At 37.4% G+C, this 14,122-nt stretch overlaps 1 protein-coding gene across 2 annotated transcripts in view; it reads right to left on the minus strand.

The window, feature by feature from the left end:
- Positions 1-14,122, minus strand: part of Tmem131 (transmembrane protein 131) — a 192,204-nt gene that overhangs the window by 105,786 nt on the left and 72,296 nt on the right. For both annotated transcript variants that reach the window (XM_004844395.3, XM_021258043.2), the window contains exons 3-4: positions 12,586-12,626; positions 326-394 (exon numbers count right to left, since the gene is read on the minus strand). In XM_004844395.3, coding sequence (XP_004844452.1) covers positions 326-394; positions 12,586-12,626 — 110 coding nt within the window. The remainder of the gene's footprint in view (positions 1-325; positions 395-12,585; positions 12,627-14,122) is intronic.

Below are 14,122 nucleotides of genomic sequence, written 5' to 3' on the forward strand. Positions count from 1 at the left end.
GAGTTGCTGGATTACAAATGTGCACCAGTGGACCTGGCTAAGCTTGTAGTTTAACAGGATAGGCATCAAGCAAATAGCTTATGAAGTTTGAAGATAAGAGCCTTGAAATACCCATGTGGGTATTTTGCAAATTTTAGAAATTAATATTATTATATTAGACTCAAATAGATACCTGTTTACCAGTTTTGAATGACATTCAACATCATGTTTTCCTGATAACGTGTACCTTTTTTCACAGAAAACACAGGCAAAAGGTATGACAAATGCATGTAAAACTACTTGTAATCATTTAATGGGAAAATATAGTGTAAAAGTTTTAACTTACTGTTCATGGAAATCCAGCATTGGTGGCTCAAATCGTATGGGCCTGCAATTACCCCGGTATAGAGATATACTGCATGTAAAAAGAAAAGAGTATAAGAAGCAGTTCTTCAAAGTATACATTTTCTCCCACTGTAGTCAGACACTTGTCATAAGAAAGTATCTTTAAGAAAACTGAGGTCTAGTGTTCTGTTAAGAATGTGCAATAGTTCCCCCCGACCCCAGAGGAAACCAGTAAATGTTGTACTTTAAAAAATGGTAAAAAAAATAATTTTTATTCAAAGGTATGTATAAACAAAATGTTCACGGAGATTTTCAGAATTTATTTGGTTGATACAGTAAGTAACAATATACTTTAATGTGACTGACTTGGATTTTTGAAAGATGTGAAAATAAAATGCTCAGGTAGACTTAGAATTTATTTGGTTGATATAATAAGCAACAATATACTTTAATTCACTTGATTTTTGAAACATATGATGAATAATAAATAGTGAATATAATTACAGATACTGGGTAGGCAATATATGAAGACAAAAATCACAATCACATTGTAACTACAATGCCAAAGGATTAAACAAAAATGAAATTTAGGATAGAAATTTCCAAGAACTGAAACATTTAAGAGTTTGGAACACACTGATCTATGATATTTTGATCTAAATATCTGAATACCACTTCTAATAGCTCACTTGATACTAGAACTTCTCAATAAAACAGGTTTCTGAATAGCAAGTCTTAGCCATTACCATGATGTAACACTGATATAAAGTACAAATAGTCTTTGGGGATAGCAGGAACTCACCTATGTTCATCTATATGCTGGGAAATTAGAAATCCAGTCAGTTTTAAAGTTTCAAAATAGTAGATTCTGAGCTTTTTGTTTCAAGAAGTGATATCAGGGAAAAATTCATGTGTGGACTACTTTGTTGCCATCACTGCCACAATTCAAAAGAACACAAGCTTCCTAATGATATTAATTTCATTCAGAAGATATAGGAAATATATTAGAAATAGACAAGGATATTCACAATATATGGGAAATTTACTTTTAATTCAATTCTATAAAGATTAAACAGTCTAAGTCGTGGAATAACTGGGCTAAAAGCAATAAATTCCAAACATGTTTTTAGCTCTACCGATTTAGAGTATTTCTCTGTACTTACTGCTTGATAAGCCCCCTTTCTACATATGTTGAACACAACAGACGAAAACCACAGAAAAAGAAAATATTAAATGTAAGATTTTCCCAAAACACCAAACTAAACAGCAGATAAGAAGGCACAGTTCCTCACAACACACCTTCCAGATATAGCTGGAGGTACACAACCTTTTTTCCCCCTTGCTTTCTGTCCTTAGACATGATAGAACGAAGACACTCTTCACCTCCTTTAAACAAAAGATGCTGTGCAGTTTGTCTGTTTTAACAGTGTTACATTTATATAAAATCTTAAAATTGAATCAAGGAAAATAAAATGTAGTATATAATGTAATCATCTAAGTTATTTGCTCATATATATAAACATAGATTGTTAGATGCTGGAAGTACAAAGGAGATTAAGATAACTGTTTTTTCCTCTTGGAGAATCAAGAGTCCTTTCTGCAAGGGAACAGAGTACCAGAGAGAAGGAAGAGAAACAAGAGGAGGAAGAAGAGGGAGAGGATGAAGAAGAAGGAATTGAGGTTAGAGGACAGATCCCTTAATAGGAGTGTGGATTTTATTCTAGATGTAACAAACAGCCTCCATGGTATTTCGAGCAAAGAGGTAACATGATCTGACATTTAAAAGGTTAATTCTGGCTACTGTGTGAAAAACAGATTGTAGGAGCCCAGGGGTAGAAACAGGGAAATATTCGGGGGAATCCACCTAAGCGGTAAGGGTAGCTATGGGTTAGGTGACCACAAGGGAGGGTGGTGATCAGTGCTGCATTCTGAATATATTTGAAGTTGAACACAACAGGTTATGCTGATGGACTGATTTTGGACTATAAGAGATAAAGAGAGGAATCCAGGATGACTTAGATTTTGATGGATACACAACTGTGACATGGGAAGAGTGGGTTGGAAGTAGGGAGGGATAAATGGGAAGATGTACAATAGTATAGTTTTGGACATTTACATTTGAAGTGTCTAATCTAGATGGAGGTGCCATGTGGATAGCTAGAGTATACTTGGCTACTGCTTTTATACACAAGATTACTGTTTCATGTACTGTCACTTTAGAGGGTTTAATTCTAATAGTTTGTCTAGCTTCTCTTAAGATGTTTTCACTGTTCCTATATGTGCTGCTAAAATGTACACTAGCTTGGATGATCACTGAAAACAAATCACTCCTGAGTAACAATAATTCTACTTCTTTTTAAATTCTTAGAACTTGTTTTTCTTTTTTATGTCTTGGCCTCTTGTAAAATGCTCCACAGAAATGGTGCCCAGCAATTGTTACTCTGATATTTACAGATTGCTCACAGAATATGGAAAAGAGGAAATAATGCATAAAAGATGGTTCTCTCATAAATAAATACGTATTTTCAAAACAACAGCACATCTACATGTAAAGAACAGAGTAAGAACCTAAAAAATACTTAAGTGGGTCAACACAAGCTGAACAAAACCAAAAATGCAATACTCTAGCTGAATGGTGCTATGGTGTTTATGTAGCTCATGACACTGTTTAGTGTTTTATAAATAGAAAGCAAATGTTTACAACTGAATAATGGTGAAAAATAAATTGGGAAAAAATTTAAACTAGGTCTTCAAAACAGGAGGTTTATGTTCTGAGAATTTTTTTTTTTTGGTACCGGGGATCGAACTCAGGTCCTTGCGCTTGCACAGCAGGCGCCAGAACCACTGAGCTAAATCCCTGGCCCCGGAGGTTTATGTTCTACAGTTTGGTCATTCTTTGTAAAACTTGTTTGTGTTATTCTAGGTGCTGAACATTTCTATAAAAATTTGAAAGCCAACTTGTCACTTTCTACCAAATTGTCTGTTGAAATTTTAATTGAAATTGTACTTAATCTAAAATCCATCTGGGGAGAATGAATACCAGAACAATTTTCCAATCTATGAACACAGAATCTGTCTCAAAATATCTAGGACTTTAATTGCTGAGTAACATATAGTTTTCAGTATAGAGGTCTCAAAACTTTTTTGTAAAAACTAAAAGTACATGTTTTTGATGCTACTTGTATTAGCTTTTTGTTGCTGGGACCCAATACCTAACACACACAACTTAAAGATGTTGAAGTTATTTCTGATTACTACATATCTTTTGATGTTGCTGAATTCATTTACTGTTTCCCAGTAGGTATACCCCTCAGGATTTTATGTATATATCATGTCATTTGTATAGAAAACTCTTTTTTCCAATCTGATGCCTCTTATTTCTGTTACTACTCATGTAATTACTACTACATGCAGTACAATAATGAAGTGCCACTTTCCCAGTCTTAGAAGGCATTCAGTCTTAATCATCAAGCATCATGTTAGCTGTCATTTTTCCATGGATGCCCTTTATCAGGTTGGAGAAATTCTCTTCTATTTCTAGTTCGCTGAACATTTAAAATAGATGTTGAGTTTTTTCACATGCTATTTTCTACCTCTATTCAAATAGTTATGTAGGGATTTCCCCTTTATTTTGTTAACCAGAGAAAAGTATACTGATTGCCTCTCAAATGTTCATTAGTGTTTGCATTCCTGAGATAAAACTCTTTTGGTCATGATGTACTCTCCCTCTTACATATTTTCTAATTCAATTTGCTAAGATTTTGTTAAGGATTTCTAGATATATGTTCACAGTGATACAGTCTCTAGTTCTCTTGTAATGCCGGCAGTGGTTACCTTCTAAAATGTGTGGGGAAGGATAGCTTCTTTCTTTCTTTTCTGGAATATTCTGAAAACTAGTGTTATTTCTCTTGCAAGGTATGTGACAGGATTTACCAGTTAAGTTATATGGGTCTGCAGTTTTTGTTGCACAGGGGCTTAATACTATACACTATGTCTTTAACAGATACAAGGAAAATTTCTATTTTTTTAATTCTTTTTTTTGGTACCAGGGATCGAACTCAGGACCTTGAGACTATTTTCTAATTCTTCCTTGGTTTATTTTCATAGTTGCTATCTTTCAAGGAATTTGTTCATTTCACCTTATTGGAATAAAATGATTGATAATATTTCTCACTACTCTTTGAGTGTAAGATCAGAAGTGATGTCGTTTTCATCACTGATTTTTTTTTTGCATTTTCTTAACCAATCTAAGTTAAGGTTTATTCATTGTTTTATGCTTTACAGTCAGTCAGTTTTTATTACTGATGTTCTCTTATTTTTCCATTTTCTACTTAACTGATTTAAAAAATGTCCTGTATTTTTGTCTTGCTATTTAGTTTGAGGTTAAGTTGATGTTCTTTTCCTGTATTAGATGGAAACGTACATCACTGATTTTAAAATTTTTCTTCTTGTCTGAGATAGGATATAAATTTCCATCTAAGTATTGTTTTAAATTTCAGAAAACTTGATACGTTGTTCCATGAGGTGAATTGTGTGTTTACCCCCACCTCCCACCACCAAGCATATCCATATGCTGAAGTCCTGATCTCCAGTATGACTGCATTTGGAGAGAAGGCCCATGGAGGAGGTAATCAAGGTAGAATATAGTCTTGAGGATGGGGGGTCTTCACGCATACAAAGAGATGATGTGAGCAACAGTACGACAGCTGCTGCCTACAAGCCAACAAGAGAAGAGAAGCCTCCCTGGAAACAGACCATGTCGACCACCTAGGCCCACACTTCTGGCCTCCAGAGCTATAAGAAAACAAGTATCCTTTGTGTAAGCACTTGGTGTATGATATTTTGTTATGGTAGTCCAGCCCAAGCAGACTAGGACACGTATTTTTGTTTTAAAATTTTCCTTGTGGTTTCTTCTTTCACCCGTGAGTATTTTATTTGAAAGTTTCTGTTGTTTCCTATGTCGAGATTTTCCTTGTGACTTCTAATTTAATTCTGCAGTGATCAGAATATAATATGTAAAATCTGCTGCTAGGAGTGTAGTACTTAATAGCTATCAGGTCAAGATGATTCATAGTGTTGTTCAAATCTATACTACTACTGATTTTTTTTTTCTTTCTTTTCTTGTGGTACTTGGAATTGAACTGAGGACCTTGTGCTTGCCAGACAGGCATGGCACCACTGTGATTTTCTATCTATTTTATAAGTTATTGACAGATGCATGTTGAAATCCTTTACTATAACTGCAGATTTGTCCCCTTGGATTCTGTTCAGGTTTTCTTCATGTATTTTGAAGCTCAAGACATTAGACTTACCCAGATTTGGGGTTGTTATAACTTTCTAGTAGAATGTCTCTTTCATAATTGTGAAGTCTCCCCCTTATCTCTGATAACATTCCCTCTCCTAAAGTCTGCTTTGTCTGACACTAATATAACTACCTAGCCTTTATAAGATTAGTGTTAACCTTTACCCCCACCTTGTACATTTAACCTACTTGTGTCTTTATACTGAAGTGCTTTCTTTTCCCCCCAAAAATAAGAGAACTGACTAACAAGAAAAAGATATTTGCAACATGGAATTTATATCTTTTAATATAAAGGATCTTTAAAGATGTAATAAAGATCAAATGCCCTATTAAAAATGGGTAAAAATAAATCAAAAGATAAATATAAGCATATCCCTAAAATAAATGAAGAGATAGTTAATCTCACTCATAATTAGAGAAAGACAAACTAAAACTGCACTGTGATAGAATTTCTGACCCATCAGATTAGCTAAAGTTTAAAGATAACATTCTGTTGTAAGAAAACTGGTATACAACCACAATGAAGATGGGGTAAGAGGAGGTGCCAAGAAGCATGGAAAGGTGAAGAACCTGAAAAGCCAGCTAAGTGTGACACACAGTATTTTGATAATATGCTCTTGGCTACAGAAAAAAGGACTCTAAACAAACATGGCACCCTAATCAGTATGTCCGTTTCTCATAGCTTATTTTCTAGGTGGTAAGAGAAAGATAACAGGAAACTTAGAGATCAGAAGGCCTTGGTTCTTATAGGTACTGAATACTCGTGTACACTCACTCACATCCTTTTTGCCTAATATGTCTCTTAGAGATATAATTTTCTTTGAATAGGTTTTACTAAGATGTTCAGCTCTAGTACCAATAAAACAAAATTTTTCCCAATGTAAGACTCTGCTCTAGCTGTTCCTTTGTCCGAAATGCTCTTCTTTCACAAGGTAAGTGTACACATCAGCTAGGGTGTCCTCCCTAATGTCCAATCTAAAGATCCAATAGGGTTCTCTTTCTCCCACATTTTTCTCTAGCTGCTGTTGTGTTTATTTATTTGGCAGTTTACTGTCTGCTTTCCCCATGAGAACAAATGCTTCATCATGGCAGGAGTCTTGACTAACATGCCCATCCATCCAGCACTGTGGTAGTTTTAAAATATATCCTCTAATTTTTTGATATTCCTATCTTCAGAAAAAGGAGCTTAGTTCTCTTCATTAATAGAATATGGTGGAAATGATGGCACATGACTTCTAAATTCAATTACAAAGGCTCTGTGTCTTCCTCTTGGATCACTTGCTTTGGGGGATGCCAGCTGCCATGATTGGAAAACAATGAAGCAGCCTATAGATTTCACATGGTGAACATGGTGACTAAAGGCCTCCTACCTACAGCCAGCAAGGAAATGAGGTCTTTGCCAGCAGCCATGTGAATGAGCCAGCTTGGCAGAGCATCTTCCAGGGCTAGGCCTTTTGGGTGACTACAGCTGTGGATGGTATCCTGACTGCAATCTCACCAGAGATGCTGAACCACTACTGCTTATATGCCACTCCAAATTCCCCACTTACACAAACTGAAAGATAGTTAAGTGTTTGTTGCTTTAGGCCAGCTAGGTTTGTGGTAAATTAGTACACAGCAGTAAATAATGTTTATGATAACTGAATCGCCAATGGTATAATGCCTGGTGTCCATATGAATCCCAATATATATTTGCTAAATGACTACATGAACAAATTAGCAAATACTCAAAACACAGTCATATTATGTTTTAAAGTTTACAAGCTACTAATATCCTCATTTGATCCTGAAAACAACTTTATACAATTGCATAATCTTATACCATATATAAGATATATCAGACAGAGAAGTTATCTCCCTCAATTTGCAGGTAAAAATCATGTTCAGAGCAGTTAAGTAAAAATCATTCTCAGAACCTTTTCCTCAAGGTCACAAGGCTTGTGAACAAAGAACTCAGATATGTGATTCCAAATCTCCCACCAGTGTTCCATACATAAGAAAAGACCACCCTTAAGAGGCGGCCTCAGGTCACAACATATTAACACTAGCATCCAATATAGTATTTTTGACATTCAACTTAAATAAACACATGGAATACTATATGCATCTATTATGCAAACAGTGCCTTTTAAAGCAAAAATATTTTCATGTAATAATCACATTTTAAAAAACCACAGTGAACCAGAAGACTGAAGGGTATCCTGGAAAATTCTACTTTTCATGGTTTTTACTACCCACAATCCTGAATTTGTGTAAGCATCAGCTCCTTCCTCTTCAGAATGTCCTGGAAGCTCTTAAAGCCAGCTTTACCCCAAAGCTAAAGTGGAGGACAATGACAGGTACGGGGACAATGAAGATCAAATAGTAGCCAGAGGTTTGCATCAGTACATCCAATCAATCTATTACCTAGAGAATCATTCCATTAAACTAAGATTTTTATGCTGTAAATTCCCTGGGCAGGTTAAGTTTCATGAACAAAATGAGAGATTTGACTTATACAGGCAGTACGAGATAGGACAAGGCTCACCCTATTGCTTTACTGGAAAAGCCAGAGGACAGCAAAGGACTGTACAGCTGGGGAATAAAATGAAGTGAGAGATTGATGCAGAAATGGTCTATAATGCACTGGGATACCCTACAGGACAGATGAGTGGAGACAGTGTAGATCAGGGTGAAGAGACAAGGTTCTGGAGCCAGAAGCTAACCTTCACCTTGGCTGTGGACTGTTCTGCTGACAGAGATCACAGGTGCTTTTAGCATCTTGACTCTGTATAAGTAAAGCCTGAGGCTTACAGAGTCTGATTACAACACCCTTTCAAATGCACTGCTTTCACAAAGTGGACTGTATTTAGCCAATTAACACACACTTTATGATCTCATCAGAAGTGCTTTCTTTACTCTCCTTCAAGACCCTGGAGAGAGGGAGTGTACGGATAAGGCCAGCACACAGCAGACTCTAAGAAACTAAAAGCTGGCTGTGCATCTCTCTCACCAACATCTTCTCTACTGGATATGCTCAATCACTGCAACTTGCCTTGCACATGCTTCAGGGGGCTTCTCTACTTCACAGCCTTTCTCCTCGAATTCTTACACCATAGTCCTCTTGCCAAATATTGGCTAACAGAAAATACAGTGAATGCTGAAAGATTCCATACTTGATGTAAGACTAGAGGAAGAGAATGACACACTGGGCTATCAATCAGAAAATTGGCCAGTCTAACTCTGCCACTTTTAACATCCCTCATGTCTTAGACCTTTGATTCCTTAATAATTCAGCAAGGGGGCTCAACAAGATGATTGGGGTCTCTTTATAATTAAAACCATCTTTGATTATATGATAGGCTTCATCTTAAATCTGCAAACCCAAATCCAAATTCTGACACATAGAATAGTTTTTGAACTGAAAAAATTATAATGTCTGTTATACAACTAGACATAGTTAATTCTATATTTTACTTTGTTCTATTTTACATATACATTTTCATTAAAGTTGTAACTACTGAGAGCTCTGACAATGTTTAGAATGTGCAGCACCAAACCACATATTAAAAAAACACAGCTAAACTCTTCTCATGTGCTAGGTAAATATGGATACTGTATTTATTTTTCTATGCTAAAGGTGTTTTAAAATGACTTATAAGGGTAATGCATAAATATAGCTCTTTAGTTTTTAGTTGTTTGATAGGCATGGAATCTAAAGCTGGACTTGAATGATATCATGAGCTTTGTCTCTCCAAAACTCAAACGTTGAAGGCCTATAAATTCCAGTATGATGGTATTCGGAAGTGAGGCTTTTGGCAGGTAATTGGGTTTAGATGAGGTCTCCATGATGGGATTAGTGTCATTATAAGAAGAGATATCAGGGCCTGGGATTTAGCTCAGTGGCACCATGCCTGCCTCGCAAGCGCAAGGTCTTGAGTTTGATCCCCGGTAGCAAAAAAAAAAAAAAGACATACCAGAGAGCTTTCTGCCCCTCTTTCTCTCCCTCTCTCTCCCTCTGTCTTTCTGTGTGTGTGTCTGTACATCTCTGGCCCTCCTTCTCACCCTCTTTCTCATCCCTCTCTCCTTCCTCCTCTGTGAGGGCACAGCAAGAAGAGAACAAACCAGGAAGAGAGCCCTCACCAGGAAGGAAGTCAGCCAGAACCTGATACTTCTCTGCCTCCAGAACTAAGACAAATAAATGTCTGTGGTATTAAGTACCCCAGTCTATGGTATTTTATTATGGCATGCAAAGCTAAGATGTGTTTTTGTCCCTAATCCAGAGCCATATGGGTATTGCATACAAATTTGATATAAATGTTTATCTAATTCATGGTGTTGGTCACACATACAAAATGTGAAGTATGTTGGTTATAAAATATGTCTGCAAATCCTGACATCCTGTCCTCGATCAGTGGAGGTTTCTTCTCCCTTGTCTTGAGCCTTTGCAAACTGAACTTACTGGCTAACAATATATGACAGAAGTAACTGTATGATTTCCTAGGGGTGGTTATAAAAGGTGATACAATTTTCACTGGTTCTCTTTGGAATGAAGATTCACTCCTAGAATCCAGCCACCAGGCTGAGATGAAGTCCAAACCAGACCATATGAAAAGCCCACACATATAGGCCCACATATAAGCATTCCAGGTGACAGCCAGCTGAAGTCACAGCTAATACTCTAGCATCAAAATATGAGTGACCAAGCCTCCACTCCCAGCTACTGAGTCATTTGTAGGACTGAAGTTTCAACAGCTGAGACCTCAAATCATTATAAGGCAAACAAGCTATCTTTGCTGTGCTTTGCCTGAATTCCTAACTTTATGCCCCAAGTCTGGGTTAATCTGTTAGCTACAGATCATGGGTAAATGAAAACTGAACTGAGAATCTGATTATGCATTGATGGAAATTCTTCATTATACTGAGAAAATACTTAATACTTAGATTTTGATCACAGATGAAAACATCATCTTCATTAATGTAAATCAGCTTAGTTCTATAGCTAATTTCCTATCTGCTGGTATAAAGGATCAAGTAAGAAGCACAAGATAATAGGTGTGCTTTTATCTCTGCTATGTTGGCTCTAGATGTGTCAGTGAGCTCTAGAGTTCTCAGATGTTCCAACCAAGGAGGCATCAGGCTAGACTCACATGGGCCTGGAGACAATGCACCCTAGTACCAAAAATACTGGGTAGCGTTTATAGGCAGGGCAGGTCCCAACAGTGCACATGTATCAGGACAGATAGTGCAACAGAGAAAAGGGGTCACATTATTGCAGATATGAGAGAGAGAGAAAAAGCAAAAATGGCAATTATTGAAGGATTTCATCATTACATCTATGAAAAAGCAAAGTTTTAACTGTCCTACTCATAAGTATTTGACATCTTTCTCTGAAAATAAAATTCTTTATTGATATAGGCTGCATTTTGCAGGTCTGGGGACATTCGCAGTTGTACATGAAGAAGAAATGCTTCCCTCTCTTGTAACATCCAAATGGGACTGCAGTGATGACAGTGAGAGCAGGGGCATCTTGTGCTGCCTCCACCACTTTGGTTGTTAAATGTCTGATTTCATAAGATTACTTATTGATAATTTTTAAAGATAAATTAATTTTGCTCTCTTTTCAGGAATAGGTATCTCTTCAGAATAAAATATACTCCTAAAAACACTCACTGTAAAATGACTGAGTTTTACAATATGTACAATGGGCTCACCATCTGAGAACCCACTGACAGCACTGCCCGCATTCCAACTGTTACTCAAGGGCACTCATGAGAACAGGAGCTGGGGGGTGGCCAGCTGTTCCTGGCGAACAGAAGCACAACTACACCAGTATGCTGAGCCTTCTGAGCTCAGCTCCTTTAAGTCTATGGCTCCTGAAAGGAGCACTCAGTAGAGTCTGGGGAGAACATGAAACAGTTGAGGGCAGGACTGGTTGTCTTCACTCGATCTTAGCCAAAAAGCCGAGAAGCAATGGGATTGGTTGTCTTAAAGACAACTTTCACTCCCCTTCTGCAGCAGGTATTGCCTGGATATGGAAAGGGAATCGGGCCAGTTATCCTCCTTTTATCCTTTTCTCTGAGGGACATGAAAAGGTACTGAAAGACCAAAAATTTAGGGATAGGAAGGCATGGCAGGCATTTTGAAATTCACATGCATGTATGTGTTTTCACAATACCTGAGGTAAAGGAAACCCCTGGCATCACAGGAAAAGCAGTACTTAAAAGAGGCTTCTTTGAATCATAAGACTGTATTCCCCAGCTCTGAGCTTCTGCCTGTAGGCAGACCCCCCGGGAAGTGAGGGCAGCCATAAAAGGTAGCAGTGGCCACAAGAGAAGTCACAGAGATGCTCTTCTTTCAAAGCAAGGGGAATGTCAGCTCTGAGTAAAAGCCTTCTGTATATGATGGGGGAGAGTTACAGTTTGGATCTTCAATGTCCCCTGAAAGTCCCTGTGCTGGAGCCTGGTCCCCATGAGAAGGTATTGGGAGCTTAAAAGGAAGGACCTAGGGGGAAGTCTTAGGTCACTGGAGGTGTGCCATTAAAGGGGTTAGTGGGATCCTAGCCCCGTCATTACTCTCTTGGCTCTGTGGTGATAAGGTGAGCAGTTTTGCTCTGCCACATGCTCCTGCGAAGATGTGCTACCTTGCCACAGGCCCAAACGTCTAAAACTGTGAGCCAAAATAACCTTTTTCTCTTCATGAGTTGATTTTCTTAGGCATTTGTTATAGTAACAGAAAGCGGACTATCACAGAAGCATACTACAGAATTGTATCACAAGCAAATTCAGATTTAGACTTGGTTTTCCATACATAATACTTAGAAATACATGATACAATGCAATTTGTAATTTGCTATTTCCTGTTCACAAAAAACAAAACAAAACAAAACAAAATCCTAGGGAAGTGAAGGAGAGAACTGCAGGAATCCCCCAGAAGGATCTGAAAGTATCTTAATATCTTATTGAATATATAAGCCTTACCTTTTCTGTTGATATGAACTGAGTCCAAGTGTTGTTTCAGTCTGTAAAAGGAAGAAAACCATGATGAGAATACTAAAATCAAATGTTTTTACACTACATACATATGGAATATCCAAATACTTTATTGTACCTTCAACTTTGGGCCAGGGATTTAGCTCAGCGGTTCCACTGCCTGCCTTGCAAGCACAAGGTCCCAAGTTTGATCCCCAGGACCAAACTATGATCTAATATACACTTGGATTTTCAGATTAAAATTGATCCCCAAATCATATGAAATGACTGGTCATTATCTAATTTTAAATTAGGTAATTCAAATGAGAAAATAATTTGGATCAAGTTTTAAACACATGTGACAATAATATAAAATAATGTGATTTATTTTGCCAAATAACACAAATCCTAGAAGAGCGTTCTTCATGGCCACTTCTTGTGGGACCATGTGTGCCCCTCACCACCCACCTCTCAGCAACTGTGAGCTGTGTGTCATGTCTAATGGTCCCTGCTGTCATGGAGCTTAGGACACAGCAAGGATGGGAGGGAGAGAGTCATCCAAACATGACATTAGTATGTACACACTGAAAAAGGATTTAGAAAGTGTTGCAAAGGTGTTGTGGAAGGGAATAAATAGATGATGTACTTTAATATGTCATGAGGAAAACTTGACTAGACAGCTAACGTTTACACTAAAACTTGAAAGGAAAAGAGTGACACACAAGTGGCATGGGTGCTAATAAAGGAAAAGAGCATGTGCAAAGGTCCTAGTAAAGGAACCAGCTTGGTATGTTCAAGACACAGACAGCAGATCTACCCAGCTCTCTTGAGAATAAGGTTGAAGGTCTAGACAGGCGCCAGGCTGTGTTGGGTCCATTTAAGAAACCATGATAAGTAATCTGGATTATATTGTATGCTAAATACAACATAAGGGATCTGAAAGAGTAAGAAACAGACTGACATGGCTTAAAGTATGTTCTGGCCACAGTACAGATGATGAATTAAAAGAGCAAAACAGAGAAAGTAGGATGTTTGGAGACTACCATTGTAGTTTAAGGGAAGAAGGACATGAACATCTTAATGCTTTGTGAGAAAATGCCAGCACTCCAAGGAACACCATCAGTGAACTTAACCAAGGGCAGGTTGCTACATTTTAATTAGAAAAAGCACTGGTGCTATGGTATTTCTCTCCATTAATATACAGAGTCTGCCAAAAAATGTATACACACTTCAGGAAATGTTTTTTCTACAGATGGTGTTACTCTTGTATGGGGGACCCTAGAAGATGTCGTATATTGCAGAAAACTCACTACACTGCTGGCCCTTAGAGAAGAAACAAAAATGCATGTGCAGTAAACTCAATGACCAAGGTTATCCAAGCAGCAGTTCACCGTACTAATGTCTGGAAGCTAATAGCTACCACTTTGAGGACCTCTTGTAATTGCAGAGGCAAAGGTAACTTGCATTAATCTCATGATGTCTCAATAAATTTAGTATTAAAATATTTATACAAATTTTTCATTTCCTGAAGTGTACATACATTTGG

Source organism: Heterocephalus glaber, unplaced genomic scaffold, assembly GCF_053883595.1.
Source record: "Heterocephalus glaber isolate CG9 unplaced genomic scaffold, H.glaber_assembly_v1.0 deba00000470, whole genome shotgun sequence".
Lineage (NCBI taxonomy): Eukaryota > Metazoa > Chordata > Mammalia > Rodentia > Bathyergidae > Heterocephalus > Heterocephalus glaber.